Here is an 18,301-nt window from a genome sequence, read left to right as displayed (position 1 = left end):
CACCGCCATGCATTTAGCATTCAATTATACCTGATCTATCTCTCCCTCCTAACCCCATTCCCCTGCCTTCTCACATAACCCCTGACACCCGTACTAATCAAGAATCTATATATCTCTGCCTTAAGTATATCCACTGACTTTACCTCCAAAGCCTTCTGTGGCAATGAATTCCACAGATTCGCCACCCTCTGACTAAAGAAATTCCTCCTCATCTCCTTCCTAAAAGACACCCTTTAATTCTGAGGCTATGATCTCTAGTCCTAGACTCCCTCACTAGTGGAAACATCCTCTCCACATCCACACTACCCAAGCCTTTCACTATTCTGTACGTTTCAATGAGGTCCCCCCTCATTCTTCTAAACTCCAGCGAATATAGGCACAGTTACATCAAATGCTCATCACATGTTAACCTACTAATTCCTGGGATCATTCTTGTGATCCTCCTCTGGACCCCCTCCAGAGTCAGCAGATATGGTGCCCAAAATTGCTCACAATACACCAAATGCGGCCTGACCAGCCTCAGCATTACGTCCGTGTTTTTTTTTTATGCAATCCCTCTCAAAATAAATGCTAGCATTGCGTTTGCTTTCTTCACTACTGATTCGACTTGCAGATTTTTTGGGAATCCCGTACTAGTACTCCCAAGTCCTTTTGCGTTCTCGAATGTGGCATGTTTTTTTGATGAGTTCCACGTTGCATATGCAGCTTTGTTCTTGGGTACATCAGCACAAAATGCTGCAAATATTCAGCAGACGAGACAACATCTGTGGAAAGTGATATGGGGTTATTGCTTCAGCGTGAAAACTCTTTGTCAGAATGCTCTTTCCACATTTGCTGCTTAACTTGGTCAGTGTTTCCAGCATTTTCTGTCTCAGATTTTCAACATCTATAGATTTATATATTTTTTATTTTCATTTATTAGTTATTTGGCCTTAGTCTGTGATCAAGTAACTGCTGCACAACAGCAATTGCACATCAAAAGCATCACGTAGAGGAATCTTTCACTTCTCACAAATGGAGCAAATCGCTCACCGCCCCAGAATCTACCTTGGAGGAATAATGGTACTTTTGAGAATTACTTTGTGTAGGACATATTTTCTGTACCTACTTATTAGGAAATTCTTTGCACACTTCAGCATGGTGGTGCAGTGGTAGATTTGTTGCCTTATAGAGTCAGAGATCTGGCTTTGAACCCGACTATAGGTGCTGTCTGTATGGAGTTTGTACGTTCTCCCCGTAACCTGCGTGGGTTTTCTCTGGGTGCTCCGGTTTTCTCCCACACTCCAAAGACGTACAGGTTTATAGGCTAATTGGCTTTGGTAAAATTGTAAATTGACCCTCGTGTGTAGGATAATGCTCGTGTGCGTGGATCGCTAGTCGGGGTGGACTCATTGGGCCGAATGGCCTGTTTCCGTGCTGAATTTCTATACTAAACAATACTTGTAAATCCAGCAATATTAAGCATCCAATGTATTGCACAAGGTAGAAGGTTTATGCAAAATACTTGGATCCTAATGGATTTAGAAATATAAAATTAGCCCCCTGTAAAATGTTGTTTTTGTGTAATAGAAAACTGCATTTCAAATTGGAAGCTTCAGAAACACAAAACATGAAACTATTGGAAATTCAGTTTCACATTTGGAAACAGCACAGAACCACTGATTGCAACATCACTACTTCCTCATTCACCGATTAAAAGCAGATACAATGATGACATTTAAAATACATTTGGACAGATATATGGATAGGAAGCATTTAGAGGGATATGGGCCAAATACAGGTGAAAGGGACAAGCCCAATATACCTATCAACAAGGTGGGCTAAAGCACCCGTTTCCATGCTGTACAGCTCTATGACAGCTCTATATAAATATTCTCCACTGGAATTATGAAATAATTCCCATGATTAGTTAATAAAGTCACATGAAATGGAAGAAGAAATACAATTTCCAATTTAAACTAAGTCATTTAATGGAAGACAACAGCTAATTTCAGGGGGTTATCGCTGAACATATTGTGCAGTGCAACAGTTGATTGAATTAAACTTGTGGATATAATGCAAGATTTTATATCAGTTAACCTCTGGTTCTAAGTTAGCTCAGGATTGACAGGGGGAAGCAAGCTAGATCTTGCAGCAGGATCCACATGTTGTGCAATCGAGTGAAATTGCGGGTGGACTGAGGCACACAGAGGGAGATTGCAAAACAATCCGACCCAATGTTTTGAAAACTATTACAATCTGCTGTCATGCCCTGAGGTTTAGAATCATCAAATCTTTTAAACAATCAAAAAATTCCTGATGTTCAAAAATAGTCAGAAATGTCAGAAAGCTAGTGAAACATACATAGAACAGTATAACGAGCCTTTCGACCCTGTTTGTGCTGAACCTGATGCCTAGCTAACCTGATCTCATCTGCCTGTACATGATCCATATTGCTTTATTTCCTGCACTTCCATGTGCCAATCTAAAAGCTTCTTAAATGCCACTCTTATATCTGCCTCTATCACCAGCCCTGGCAAAGCATTCCAGGCACCACCCTCTGTGTAAAAAAAAAAATTGCCCTGAAAATTTCAATTACATTTTTCCTCTCTTACCTTACAGCTGTGCCCTCTAGTGTTGGACATTTCCACCCTAGCAAAAAGGTTCTGACCGTCTATTAAAATAACTGAAAAGACTTTACAATCGTAAAAATACTAGAACCTAAAATAATTAAAGCATCTTAAAATTTTTAAAGATGCTATGAACTATAAAATTCCTTACATGAGGTCATGTCATAATGGCAGGCAGTGACTAGTGGGGTACCGCAAGGCTCAGTACTGGGACCCCAGCTATTTACAATATATATTAATGATCTGGATGAGGGAATTGAAGGCAATATCTCCAAGTTTGCGGATGACACTAAGCTGGGGGGCAGTGTTAGGTGTGAGGAGGATGCTAGGAGACTGCAAGGTGACTTGGATAGGCTGGGTGAGTGGGCAAATGTTTGGCAGATGCAGTTTAATGTGGATAAATGTGAGGTTATCCATTTTGGTGGCAAAAACGGGAAAGCAGATTATTATCTAAACGGTGGCCGATTGGGAAAGGGGGAGATGCAGCGAGACCTGGGTGTCATGGTACACCAGTCATTGAAGGTAGGCATGCAGGTGCAGCAGGCAGTAAAGAAAAGCGAATGGCATGTTGGCTTTCATAGCAAGAGGATTTGAGTATAGGAGCAGGGAGGTTCTACTGCAGTTGTATAGGGTCTTGGTGAGACCACACCTGGAGTATTGCGTGCAGTTTTGGTCTCCAAATCTGAGGAAGGACATTATTGCCATAGAGGGAGTGCAGAGAAGGTTCACCAGACTGATTCCTGGGATGTCAGGACTGTCTTATGAAGAAAGACTGGATAGACTTGGTTTATACTCTCTAGAATTTAGGAGATTGAGAGGGGATCTTATAGAAAAACTTACAAAATTCTTAAGGGGTTGGACAGGCTAGATGCAGGAAGATTGTTCCCGATGTTGGGGAAGTCCAGGACAAGGGGTCACAGCTTAAGGATAAGGGGGAAATCCTTTAAAACCAAGATGAGGAGAACTTTTTTCACACAGAGAGTGGTGAATCTCTGGAACTCTCTGCCACAGAGGGTAGTTGAGGCCAGTTCATTGGCTATATTTAAGAGGGAGTTAGATGTGGCCCTTGTGGCCAAGGGGATCAGAGGGTATGGAGAGAAGGCAGGTACGGGATACTGAGTTGGATGATCAGCCATGATCATATTAAATGGCGGTGCAGGCTCGAAGGGCCGAATGGCCTACTCCTGCACCTAATTTCTATGTTTCTATGTTTCTATAAGTGAATAGGAGCAGAATTAGGCCATTCGGCCCATCATGTCTACTCCACCATTTAATCAAGGCTGATCTATCTCTCCCTCCTAACCCCATTCTCCTGCCTTCTACCCATACCTCTGACACCTGTACTAATAAAAAATATATCTATCTGCCTTAAAAATATCCACTGACATGGCCTCCACAGCCTTCTGTGGCAAAGAATTCCACGGATTCACCACTGTCTGACTAAATACATTTCTCCTCATCTCCTTCCTAAATAACGTCTTTTAATTCTGAGGCTATGACCTCTAGTCCTCGACTCTCCCACTAGTGGAAACATCCTTCGTATATCAACTGTTTCCTTCCCCTGAAATGACCAATGTTAAAATTGATGTGGATTATTCCAGAATGTGCACTATAATTGGTGGGAAAGTCATCGCAACTTCACAACTTACAACTTTTGAGGCAGCGATTCCGATAAATCCCATCGATGGTGGGGAGGTCAGAGCCGGTGATGGACTGGGCAGCGTTTTTGCAGTCTTTTCCTCTCCTGTACGTTCAGGCCATGATGCAACCAGTCAATATGCTATCTACTGTACACCTGTAGAGGTTCAAGGGAATCCTCTTTGACAAGCCGAATCTCCTTAATCTTCTCAGGAAACATTCACATTCATAAGTTCTTCAGTTTGTGGAGCAGTTTGAGGGTGTATGCTAACATTTTCCAACAAAATACAGTCCATTCATTTTTTTTTTTTTGCATCAGCAGGAACTCATGGCAGATTAAATGCATTCTAATATAATTCCTGACATTACAGTTTTGTCTTTATGTTAAATCTATCCTATTTATTTTTCAGTGGCAACAGAGGTCTTCAATTCGAAAAGCCTGGCTGTGCAAGCCCAAAAGAAAATACTCGGCAAGATGGCTACAAAATCGATAGCAACGGCATTGGTAGATGATACAAGCAGCGATGTTTTGGATGAATTATACAAAGCAACCAAGGAATTCACACAGAACAAAAAGGAGGCAGAAAAGATCATCAAAAACCTTATCAAGGTGGTCATAAAACTGGTGGTTCTGAACAGGAACAACCAGTTCAATGAAGATGAGATATTGCTCATGGAGAAATTCAAAAAGAAGCTTCACCAGTTAGCAATGACTGTTGTCAGTTTTCACCAGGTTGACTTTACATTTGATCGGAATGTTTTGTCCAAACTTTTGAATGATTGCCGAGACATGCTTCATCAGATTATTGATCGTCATCTAACCGCCAAGTCGCATGGACGCGTCAATCATGTTTTTAATCACTTTTCAGATTGCGAATTCTTGGCTGCCCTTTACAATCCATTTGGACCTTACAAAGCTTCTCTGGAGAAAATATGTAATGGTGTGAACAAAATGTTAGATGATAAAAATATATAATCAATCCTTTTTATGTTCCAAAGTCAAATTGTCTATTATGTCAAACAAGTTTTCTAGCATACAAATAAATACATGTAAAAAGCATTGTTTAAAAGAGTATTCTGACATTTTTTTAAATACAAGAATTATTTCTTATTTCTGCCACAAAATGCACAAAATGTTTCAATGTGATTTCCAGCAAAAAATACTCTTCTTGCCTGACTCCAGTAATGTACTAGATGAATGGTCTTGGAATAAGGACTGAAATTGAAGAAGAATTTTGATGATCAGGATATTTCCATCATGCTGCACAGTTTCCTACCGACTAGACTACTATGGAAAATTATATATGTTGTTTCCTTTTTAATTGTTTTTAAATAAACTGGTACTTTTAAAAAACTATGAATTACAAAAAAAAAACTGGAATGAAAACCTCATGTCCTAGCATTGATTTTACAGAATGTAGTTAAAATTATTCAGGTGTGCTAGCAGTGTTATGACCAAGGATAGCAAATATTTTATTTTTCCCCTGTAAATGGTTGTTTTTATTTTTCAATTATTACAATCATTTGGATTAATAAATGTATTAATCACTTTGAATTTGTTCATCATTTCCTCTTAATCTAGTTTCATGAAAGCCCAAGCAACAAAAATAATCTTCTGTTAATTTTACACCAAGATTGATACAGTTATCAAAGGACTCAGGCCAACTGCTCGTCCTCTGTGAATTATTTCCTCATGGCGTCAAAGAATGAAATTGCACTGAATCTGGAAATTACAGCCATGAAAGCACGATTTGACCATTTATTTCTAATGTTGCAACAAATCAAACTTGCTCTTAATAGTGCAACGAGTCAATGACTATACAACATGTAGTAATTGTTCTATCTGAAGTTTTCAGTTTGGAAAACGTCGTAATAAATAACAAAAATAATTTTCTGTTTATTTACTCTTACTTATTTCGTAATTTAATTGTGTGATGCATTCATATTTAATATTGTGAATGGAAAGGTAGTTATTTCCTCAGACTATATGTACAGAACGAGTCCCAGAGCTGGGTGGGCATTTGAAAAAAATGATCCGTGGATGAAATATTTTATTTACCACTGTCTCCAACATTATCTTGCTGTTGGAACAGGTTAAAAAAACGTGCAATATCGCGAGATGACGCTATAATCCTGGACTTGAGTTAGAAAGTAGTTGCAGCTTCCTGTCAGGTCAGCTTTAAGGTCCAGGACCAGAAGAGGCTCTGAGGTAACGCTTTTTAACACTGATTGACAAGATGCCCCATCTTAGGATAATGTAGAATGTAAAAGCTTATTGTGAAGGGGGTTACAAATAGACAAAGATGAAAACTTGGCCAGCTGATAAGACACAGATTAGGCGTACATACCTTTTTTCTCGGACCTCGAAAATGTGCTGATTACCTGAGGTGTGAGACTGATTAAAGATGTGTTTTAGGTGGGTGTTAGAAACATGGGACGCAGAGCAATATGTTTAATGTGTATTTGCTGTCATGTTCACTGACTGGTCATATGTCTGCAGTTATTAATTTTCTTTCAACATTGTAATCATGTCCTCATTGCCTCTCTGCAAATGCTCTGCCATTTGCGTTTCTTCTCTCTTCCAAGTGGTTCCTTGGGAACACAAATGTGGAGGATAGGTGTCAAACATCTCCATATCGATTTCAAGAAGTATCTGAGAATAGTATGGTTGCTTATGTATAAGTTTAATCATCATGACCCTGTGCCAACGCCCATTGAGTATAGATAATTTGCTCCTCCTTGTAATGAGCTAAATCAACATGAATCATATTCACTTCATGCACATATCGCACCATATCAAAATGATGTAATTTACGCTTGCATCATTGTTCAAGTTGCATGCAAGAATTTCACGACCAAACAACACCCAGAACAAGTAGTCTGAATTGCACTTTAAATATGTATTTTTGCACAAATTGAACTCTGCTGTGCTTCCACATAATGGGTGCTGGTTTGTTTTTGATGCATACAGGTCAGTTGGAAGAGTAATCTTACCAGACTGTGACATTGGCTCATGAACAAGGTTGGTATGATGTTAGTGCTGCCAAATTGGAACTCCATTCACCAGCTCACACCTACTTTTCACTTCACTTGGCCAATAATGAGTTCAAGTGCAGTCAGTATCCCTGCCAAGGAATCATTCACAATTTGCAAATTAGTTTCTGGTTCTTTTTCTACTGGCCAATGCTTGTGCTTTCATTTTGTACTTAAATTCTACACAACAACTTCAAACTGTCATCAATCTTGATGGCATGGCTTCACATTGTTTAGCTTCAGCAAGAATAGCAACAGCATGAGCTAGCTGACCGATAAATAAAAGGTGAGGAAATGTTCTCATCAAAAGGTACACCTTGCCCAATCCACTGTTTGACAACTAATAAACCACACAATGAGGTCTGTAACTTGTCCATTGATCAGATCGTAGAGATGTGTCACTCCCTGTCTGACTTTCTACTTGGGGACATATTCACCAGGCATCGGTTTACAAAATAAAAAGCAAAACATGCTGAAAAAAACTTGGCAGGTAAAAGATTTTATCTCTTCCCTTTGTATCCGATCTGTTACAGCGATTGACTTGCACATCTTCCAACCAGTGCTAAATATGTGGCAACTTTTGTGAGGGCTGTTGTATGATTTTACTGGGTTGTATGCAAAACAAAGCATTTCACTGTACCTGGGTGCATGTAATAATAAAGTATCATTGAATTGAATCGTTGAATCCAGTGCACTGAAAACAGTGCCTCTACAATGTGGCTGTGTTTACATTCGTACTTGCATTAATTCTCTGAAATCTGCAAGTTAAAACTGTATTAATTTGCCCTGTCAGGCCCTTGTAGGAGATGCATTCAGACAGCAAGGGACAGAGGTCTATTTGTCTCCCGCAATATCATGAAATGGAGCTGGCTGTACTTGCTGCTCAACGCTTTCCCTCCGGACAGATCGCTTCCAATACTGGAGACAGCGGCACGTGCATGAAAGTGCAACACTCTGGATCCTTTTCACGGCAAAAGCCCCAGGAGAGGGGTTCACAAATTTAGATTAATGACTTGTCTGTTCAGGGTTGACGGCTGCTTGAACATAGAGGCAAAATCAGGACTCAAACCTTCCCTTGATACATAGTCCAGTCATTATCCACAGCACCATCTGTTGGTTTCTTTGCTGCAGCCATACAACAACAAAAGTTTTGATGTGGAAGTGAGGAAATGCAGATGCTGGTTTACAAAAAAAGTCACAAAGTGCTGGAGTAACTCAGCGGGTCAGGTACCCATGGGCTGACGGGCTGGAGAACAGAGAAAAGTGATGTTTCAGGTCGGGATCCTTCAGAATGTGGGGGGGGGGGGGGGGGGGGGGGAAGGGGGAGGAGAGGAAAGATAGCTGGAAGAGAGGAGGGGGCAGGACAAAGCCTAGAGGTAAGTGTATACAGGTGAGAGTTACACCTGTCTCTATACCACCCCCCTCACCTCCATTCAGGGACCACAGCAGTCCTTCGAACTGAGGCAGATATTCAGTACTGCATCCAGTGTTCCCGATGTGGTCTCCTGTACATCAGTGAGACCAAGTCCTGACTTGGCGACCGTTTCGCCGAACTCTTGCGGTTTGTCCACCAAGGCCTACTGGATCTCCCAGTTGCTAACCCATTCTAACTCCTCTTCTCATTCCATACTGACCTTTATGTTCTGGGCCACCTCATTGCCAGAGAGAGGCCACACGCAAACTGAAGGAACAGCACCTTATATTTCGCTTGGGTAGCTCACAACCCAACAGTGAACATTGAATTCCACAATTTTAGGTAACTACCAAAACCACCACCCACTTCTTCCACCCACTGTGCCCCACCTGGACTCGCACCTGTTTCATAAGGTCATAAGGAATAGTAGAATTAGGCCATTCGGCCCATCAAGTCTACTCAGCCATTCAATCATGGCCGATCTAGCTCTCCCTCCTAACCCCATTCTACTGCCTTCTCCCCATAACTGCTGACACCTGTACTAATCAAGAATCTATCTAACTCTGAATATTCCACCCCATCCACCTATATTCCTTCTACAAGCTTCATCATTTGCAACTCTTCCATCTTTCTGTCTCACACCTGTCTATTTATTTCTGACTTTTGTCCAACCACCTGCCTAAGAACCCCCCCTCCCCCTGTTGATTCACGTTTCTCTCTCACATCGGTTGTTTCGACAATAATCGACCAGGCACCAGGGTTGCTTTAAACGTACGTTTTATTGAGCAGGAGTCTCCACACAGGTTACAACCTGGCAAAGAGTCAAGCTGACTGCCCTTAATTGCAAGGCTCTTTATATGTTAATGCCACCGTTTAGCACCTCCCACATTCCCCCGATCAAAGAACCAACACGTTGGAAGAATACAGGAAACCAAGTATGTACATATAAGGGGATGTTAGAGGAACCACACATAATCTCAGACCAGTACATCCCTTAGTCTTTCTGGCTAGGGGGGGAGGTTGTGTATTCCTCAATCTTGTCAGACTGGGCCTGTGATCCTTTATTCATGACTACACAGTAACTGCAAGACATTGTGTATTCCTTAATTGCAGCCGGTTCCAGCAAGTCTGGTCAGCAGCCATCTTATGTCCTTTGTTTCAGTCTACCTGGCCAACCATTTTGTCTTTCAGAACAATCTTATAACATTGATTCAGAATTTCTATTCATCACCCCCACCCTCACCTGTATCCACCTATTACCTGCCAGGCGTTGTCCTGCCCCTTCTTGCTTTCTTCCTGCACCCCCTACCACAATCAGTCTGAAGAAGGGTCCCGATTCAAAACGTCACCCATCCATGTTCTCCAGAGACGCTGCCTGACCTGCTGCGTTACTCCAACACTTTGTGTCTACAAACGTTTTGATGTTGGTCCCTTGTTATCACACTCATAGAACTGGATTGTTCATTAATCCAGTCAAAGGCAGTGTAGCAAGGAACTGCAAATCAAACCAAAGATAGACACAAGATGCCAGAGTAACTCAGTGGGACAGGCAGCATCTCTGGAGAGAAGGAATGGGCGACATTTTGGGTCGAGACCCAAAGGCAGTGCCTTTCTGACCCTGCAAATTTATAGCACATTTAGCAACAGTTTCTTTTCCCACAAATACTGTGATAGACTTGGTCAATATGAGACCGTTTTCAGACAGCAGTCTGCCCTGCAGATTCTATAAACATAACCACAAACCAGAATGTTCTGCCTGAGTCATACCGATCAACTCTAAAGTTGTCAACAATTGTAGGATGGGCCTACATGTATATCGATTTTATCACCAGTCCACTGATTAGATTTCTAAAATTTAGTCTTGACACAAAAGTCCCCCGAGAATGATAATGGTTGGCGTATAATATAGACAATGAATATTAATTTAACAATGGAATGACCTGCACTTAACCTGTGTAGGCCTTGTTCTCTGCACTAAACTTGCAAATCCCACTTATGAAGAAATAAAATTGTATGTCATTAGCACCATCTAGAGGTAAAATAATATATAAATTAAGCACCAATCCCATTATATTGTAATGCATTGTGCCAACTGTTCCTCATCATGTCAGCTCATGGCAGAGAACTGCCACTTTTCAGTCTGCTGGACTTCAGACAGAGCCCAAAGGACATACATGATGCTGAGAAATCCCTGTGATCCTACAACAACCCCAGACCTCTTGTAGGAGTAGAGTCTCTATTCCTTTGAATGGCGATTCACAAAGGAGAGATTAGGAGAATAATCTCACGGTGCTGTGTGTAAGGAGTACTACGGTTTCAATATACTGACAATAAAGGTCTGGTGATATCTTTCCAAGATAGAATGGTGTGCATTATGGAATGGTGGAATTTTTCAAGCATCTGCTTCTTTAGTCCACCTTGCTGATAGAGGTCACATACTTGAGAGTTGTCAGAATAGACAAGGTGAGTAACTGCAGTGAATTTTATATGTGGTACACACTGTTGCCACTTTGCACCTGAGGTATAATGGAATTAATGCTTATGGTTAAAGTTAAGCTTTGCTTAAGTTTGCCAGCATCAACAGTCTCTTGTGTTTCCTCAAAGTATGCCTACTCTGGAGAAGTTCTCCTCCTCCATCCAATGGGTGTTCTGTGAGCTAGTTTCTCATTGCTTCCCCTCGGTGATTCCTACTTCTCTCCTGCTCTTTGATCATGTTCTGACCGACTTGCTACCACAGTCACATAGCTTTCCTTATCCTTTTCACCTCTAGCCTTTGTCACTTGCTCCATGCCAACCACCCCCCATTACCTGTATCTGAAGAAGGGCCCCGACCCCTAAATAGCATCTGTGCAATCCCTCCACTTGTTGCTTGGCTTGCTGAGTTCCACCGGCACTTTGTCTTTTTCCACCTGTCACTTGCTAGGCTTTGCCCCAGTCCTACCTTTCTTTTCCAGCTTTCTCTCCTCTGCACCAATCAGACTGAAGAATGGTCCATTTCTTCCACAGATGTTACCTGACCCACTGAGTTGCTTTAGCACTCTTGTTCATATTTTGCCTTGGTTTGGTTTGAGCTTCTTGAAAAGTGTTGGATCCGCACATCCAAAGAAGTGAAGTATTTTCTGTCAAATTCCAGATTTGTACCTTGTAGATTGTACCTTGTAGATGATGACTAGGCTTGGGGTGTCAGGAGTTAAGCCACTCAATGAGGGACACCCAGCCTCTGATCTTCTCTTCCAGCCACATAATTTATGTGGTTGAACCAGATGAGATTCTGGTCAGTGGAATGTCAAGGGTTAGCAATTAGATCATCTCTTGTTGAAGATGATGACTGTCTGGCAAACCTATCAGTGTGGGCTGAATGCAGACTTGGATGGCTTTATTTCCTTAGAAATTGTGAATGGAATCGAACATAGAAACATAGAAATTAGGTGCAGGAGTAGGCCATTCGGCCCTTCGAGCCTGCACCGCCATTCAATATGATCATGGCTGATCATCCAACTCAGTATCCCGTACCTGCCTTCTCTCCATACCCCCTGATCCCCTTAGCCACAAGGGCCACATCTAACTCCCTCTTAAATATAGCCAATGAACTGGCCTCAACTACCTTCTGTGGCAGAGAGTTCCAGAGATTCACCACTCTCTGAAGGACATTATTGCCATAGAGGGAGTGCAGAGACGGTTCACCAGACTGGTTCCTGGGATGTCAGGACTGTCTTATGAAGAAAGACTGGATAGACTTGGTTTATACTCTCTAGAATTTAGGAGATTGAGAGGGGATCTTATAGAAACTTACAAAATTCTTAAGGGGTTGGACAGGCTAGATGCAGGAAGATTGTTCCCGATGTTAAAAATAAATTGGATAGTTATATGGATGGGAAGGGAATGGAGGGTTATGGTCTGAGCGCAGGTATATGGGACTAGGGGAGATTATGTGTTCGGCACGGACTAGAAGGGTCGAGATGGCCTGTTTCCGTGCTGTAATTGTTATATGGTTATTATATGGTTATATGGTTAGGGAAGTCCAGGACAAGGGGTCACAGCTTAAGGATAAGGGGGAATTCCTTTAAAACCGAGATGAGAAGAACTTTTTTCACACAGAGAGTGGTGAATCTCTGGAACTCTCTGCCACAGAGGGTAGTTGAGGCCAGTTCATTGGCTATATTTAAGAGGGAGTTAGATGTGACCCTTGTGGCTAAGGGGATCAGGGGGTATGGAGTGAAGGCAGGTACGGGATACTGAGTTGGATGATGAGCCATGATCATATTGAATGGCGGTGCAGGCTCGAAGGGCCGAATGGCCTACTCCTGCACCTAATTTCTATGTTTCTATGTTTCTATTTATATCAACGGGTCGATGGTGGAAAGGGTCAAGAACTTCAAATTCCTGGGCATGCATATTTCCAAGGATTTGACAGGATTTACCAGTTTAAGTTTGTTGTTGAAGGTCACTCATCCCAGCCCTAGGTCATCACTGCAGGAATTAGTCAGGGCAAAGTCACAGGCCAACCATTTTCAGCAACATCATCAATGACTTTCCTTTTGTCACATGGTCAGACCAAGTGATGCTCACCTCAGATAACTGCCTTTATTGGGGCCGGGGTTGAAACCTGTATCTTCTCTATCTTACCAGTACAGGTAAGGAATAGCAAGACGAATACAATGTTGCAAACATATGCATTTTTGGATCATGGAAGTTCGGCTACCTTTTGTACAGAAAGCTTAAAGAGAAGGCTGGATATTACAGGAGAAAAGGTTAAGATTCTATTGCGTACCATGAATGAAGAGAAGGAGTGTGTTAGTCATCACATTACAAGTATTGAAATATCTAGCCTGGATGAAGATAATTTTATACAAATATCTGATGTGTTTACACATGAGACCATGCCTGTTGTCATCAAATTATACCCAGACATGAGGACTTGAAACAACGGCCTTACTTGAAGGGTGTTAAAGTACCTAAAATAAAATCTGGTGTCGACCTACTTATCGGAACGAATGTTTTGAAGGCATTGGAACCTATACAGACTGTGAGGAGCCAAGGTGATGGAGCGTTTGCTGGGAAAACCCCACTAGGATGGGTTATCTATGGCACCTTGAGAAGGAACAATTAAAGCAGGAACCAGCAGAACCACCCTGCTGCTGCTGTTAATCAAATATCTACTGTTAAATTAGAAGAGCTGCTGATCAAGCAATACAATCATAACTTCAAGATTCAAGAGAGTTTATTGTCATGTGTCCCTGATAGGACAATGAAATTATTGCTTTGCTTCAGCACAACAGAACATATTAGGCATGACTACAAAACAGATCAGTGTGTCCATATACCATTTATAAATATATACACACATGAATAAATAAACTGATAAAGTGCAAATAACAGATAATGGGCTATTAATGTTCAGAGTTTTGTCTGAGCCAAGTTTAATAGCCTCATGGCTGTGGGGAAGTAGCTACTCCTGAACCTGGCCTTTGCAGTCTTCAGGCTCCTGTACCTTCTACCTGAAGGTAGCAGGGAGATGAGTGTGTGGCCAGGATGGTGTGGGTCCTTGATGATACTGCGAGCCTTTTTTGAGGCAGCGACTGCGATAAATCCCCTCGATGGAAGGGAGGTCGGAGCCGATGATGGGCTGGACAGTGTTTACTCCATTTTGTAGTCTTTTCCTCTCCAGGGCGCATAAGTTGCCGAACCAAGCCATGATGCAACCGGTCAGGATGCTCTCTACTGTGCACCTGTAGAAGTTAGAGAGTCCTCCTTGACAAACCGACTCTCTGTAATCTTCTCAGGAAGTAGAGGCATTGATGTGCTTTCGTAATAATTTCATCAAGTGTCATAGCTAGGTTACTGTTAAAAGCTTTTATCATTTCGTCAACAGAATCTCCCTGGGTGAGAGGAGCGAATGGTCGATAGTCATTGAGGCACGTCACCTTGCTCTTCTTGGGCACCGGTATAATTGATGCCCTTTTAAAGCAGGTGTCTGGTCTTCAGAAGAGTGCGGATCTCATCCAAGGTTTCTGATTGGGAAACACTCGGAAGGTTTTTGTAGGGATGCAGTCCTCCACACATTTCTTTATGAAGTCTGTAACGGCTGTGGCGTTCGTTCAGGTCCATTGCCGAGTCCCTGAACATTGCCCAGTCTACAGACACCAAACAGTCCTGGAGTTGTTCCTCTGCACCCCCCGACCAGTTCTGTACAGTCCTCACCTCTGGGGGTGCGCTCTTTAATTAAGAAGCAGCACCGCTGTATGGTCGGATTTACCAAAGTGAGGGCGAGGGATAGAGCGATAGGCATTCTTGATGGTGGTGTAGCAGTGGTCGAGGGTGTTTGCTCCTCTGGTGCTGCAGGAGACATGTTGATGGAAGTTAGGGAGCGATTTCTTGAGGTTTGCTTTATTGATGTCCCCAGCAATGGTGGTAAATGCCTCGGGGTAAGACGTCTGATGTTTGTTGACCACGGCGTGCAGCTCCTCCAGTGCCAGACGGACGTCTGCCTGGGGTGGAATGTAGACCGCGGTCAGGATGATGGAGGTGAATTCCCTCGGAAGGTAGAAGTGGCGGCACTTCACCGCCAGATGTTCAAGGTGTGGAGAGCAGGAGCTGGACAGGACTGCCACATCTGAGCACCACGCAGAGTTGACAATGATGGGTATAAATTGTCCCTAATGTGCGTAAGATAGGGTTAATATGTGGGGATCACTGGTCGGCTCGAAGGGCCGAATGGCCTACTCCTGCACCTAATTTATATGTTTCTATGTTTCTAAATAGGCCTTTTGGCCCATCGAGTCCGTGCCGACCAGTGATCCCCGCATATTAACCCTATCTTACGCACATTAGGGACAATTTATACATTTATACAAAGCCAATTAATCTACAAACCTGTACATCTTTGGTGTGTGGGAGGAAACCGAAGATCTCAGAGAAAACCCACGTGGTCACAGGGACAACACACAAACTCCATACAGACAGCACCCGTAGTCGGGATCGAACCCAGGTCTCTGGCGCTGAAAGCGTTGTAAGGCAACACTAACTCTATTGCTGCGACACCGAGCCGCGGTGGAACATATGTGGAACAAAACACAGCTGCTCTTTTAAAATGTTGGCAAATTCAAGTTCCAAGTTAGATCCTCTTTGCTTTAGGTTTCTGTGCAATGAAACACAAATATGATTAACCTTTAGAAAGGAGATGGGGAGGAATTTATTTAGTCAGAGGGTCGTGAATCTGTGGAATTTATTGCTACAGACGGCTGTGGAAGCCAAGTCAATTTTTAAGGCAGAGATTGGCATATTCTTGATTCATACGGGTGTCCGGGGTTATGGGGAGAAGGCAGGAGAATAGGGTTGAAAGGGAAAGATAGATCAGCCAGGATTGAATGGCACAGTAGACTTGATGGGTTGAATGGCCTAATTCTGCTCCTAGAATTTATGAGCTTATGAACAAAAGAACTGGTTGAAAACTATGAAATATATTGTAGTTGCTCAGGTTGTGACAGGGACAGGAAGAAAATGTTTAAAAAGTTCAACACTGTCAAATACCCTTTCTTCTCATCTCCCAATATTTCTTTATGAATAACAATGACAATAAGCCAAGGACATTTAAAAAGTCACACACAGGTCTTTGTTACCAAACATCACCTATTTTCCTGACTGCTTACAGTTAGGCTTGGTGAAACGAGGATTAATCTTTGGTCCCAGGGTTTCCAGGTCATTAACCCAACTCTATGAGCAAAAAGTCCTTGACAGGGGAGGCGCTTCGGTTGGACTACATCGCCCATAGTGCAGTGCATTGCATTGCATTGCACGCTGACATTGCGCAGCTCAGTGGCGGCTGAGTTACCGAGAGCCGTGCAATGGCCGAGATGCTGCCCGCCGTCCCCTTGCGCCTCGACGGGAAGGTTGCACTTGTAACAGGGGCCGGAGGAGGTCGGTAATGGCCCGGGTGCTTTGCGTTCCATCAGCATTTGTTTTGCGCGCAGGGAGCCGCGGTTTGGTTGCAATGAGAGAGCCCAGTGCTCTGGGCCGGGGTAAAGGTCGGCAATTTGCAACCACAGCTGGCTGCACAGGGTTTGCAAACTTCCTTGCATTCACACTTTTTCTCTGTTTTGGGTTGAAGTCAGAGTATATATTTTAATTGCTGTAATCCACTAATGTTTGCTTTTGACATTTTGATTTTAAAGTGAAATTTTTAACTCTGGTGTGTTACAAAACGTGTATACATCTCTACGTTTGCATGGGTTCACTAAATGTTCTCTGAATATCATGGAACAGATGTTGTACGTTTGGCCTTAACATTAAAGTTGATGCAAAAAAATTGAACCCTCCAGCGTTTCACTTTAAAATTACACAATACTTTATTTGAAAAATGCAAAAATAAATATTGGGCAGCCCCTTGAAACTGAGGATGATTTTCACACAGTTTTTAACTTCTGGAGTGGCCAATGAGGCACTGTAGGAAGCAAAGTACATTTCCAGAGGGAGTAGAAGGTGGTTGATGGAATAAATGGGTGGGTATTTTGTAAAATGGCATGCTCTGTACAGGGCTCCAATGCATAATCTCAAGATTTTCAATATATCATCATAGCTTATGTTGCTCCATTTTGTGTGATTGTGGGCTAGTAGTTCTGGAGTCAATAGGATTTTGCACCTTGAGCACATCTCTGAATCTTTTTCTCAATCTCCTCTCATGACAGAACTTGGAATACTTTGTTTCAAGAGTTTGTGTTGTGCATTTAAATGATGCAGCCAACTGGTAGTAACAATGGCTTAATTGTCTGATATATTTGCCTGGGTGAGGATGTTGGTTTACTTTTCAGTGTATTTGCAGGACTTTATAGAGGCAGCTTTAGTTGTATTTATCCAGCGTCTCGAGATGCAGGTAGGATGGAACTGATAAGTCGAATATGAGTTGTGTGCCACATTCGAGACATCTTTTGCCTTAATCGACCATAAGCTCTTTTAGTGCATTAATGGCAGTGGTGAATTTTATTTGATTTGCTAAGAGGTGACTCCTGAGATATGGGAAATGGCTAATTGGAAATGGAGCCGTTATTGTTAGAGAACCTTATTCTTATGAATGGCATCATATATCAAGCCCACCCTCGTGCTTCAGTGAATGAATCAACAATATATTTGAGCTCAGTTGGATCAGTGGGCTGAGGAATGGTTAAAGGTTAAAAGCAGCATTTTGGGAAGTCAAATCACGGCAGGACCTCCTCAGTGAATGGCAGTGATCTGGGGAGTGTTGCAGAGCAGAGGGATCGTGGAGTGCAGGTAAGGTTCCTTGAAAGTGGAGTCACAAGTAGATAGAGGTGGTCAAGAACATTGTCCTCCATCAGTCAGGATATTGAGTGTAGAATTTGGGATGTAATGTTACAATTGTACAAAATGTTGGTGAATCCACATTTGCAGTAGTGTGTTCAGTTTTGGTCACCCTGCTATAGCAGATAGGTTGTTAAGCGGGAAAGAGTGCAGAGAAGATTTACGAGGGTTGTGCTAGGACTTGAGGGCCTGAGCTATAGGGAGAGGTGGGGGCAGGCTAGAACCATTTTCCTCAGAGCACAGGGGGATGAGGGCAAAACTTATAGAGGTGTACAAAATTATGAGGGGAATAGAT

General features: G+C 42.4%; 2 protein-coding genes across 2 annotated transcripts in view; both read left to right on the top strand.

Moving 5' to 3' along the window:
* LOC129695812 (tumor necrosis factor alpha-induced protein 8) overlaps positions 1-5,802 on the top strand; it is a 90,432-nt gene extending 84,630 nt beyond the window's left edge. The window contains exon 3 of the mRNA XM_055633149.1: positions 4,658-5,802. Coding sequence (XP_055489124.1) covers positions 4,658-5,223 — 566 coding nt within the window. The 3' untranslated portion in view covers positions 5,224-5,802. The remainder of the gene's footprint in view (positions 1-4,657) is intronic.
* A 10,659-nt stretch (positions 5,803-16,461) lies between these two features.
* hsd17b4 (hydroxysteroid (17-beta) dehydrogenase 4) overlaps positions 16,462-18,301 on the top strand; it is a 110,815-nt gene continuing 108,975 nt past the window's right edge. The window contains exon 1 of the mRNA XM_055633148.1: positions 16,462-16,611. Coding sequence (XP_055489123.1) covers positions 16,539-16,611 — 73 coding nt within the window. The 5' untranslated portion in view covers positions 16,462-16,538. The remainder of the gene's footprint in view (positions 16,612-18,301) is intronic.

Source organism: Leucoraja erinacea, chromosome 3 (assembly GCF_028641065.1).
Source record: "Leucoraja erinacea ecotype New England chromosome 3, Leri_hhj_1, whole genome shotgun sequence".
Taxonomy (NCBI): domain Eukaryota; kingdom Metazoa; phylum Chordata; class Chondrichthyes; order Rajiformes; family Rajidae; genus Leucoraja; species Leucoraja erinaceus.
The sequence above is the reverse complement of the archived record's forward strand: the minus strand, read 5'-3'. Positions and strand labels throughout refer to the sequence as shown.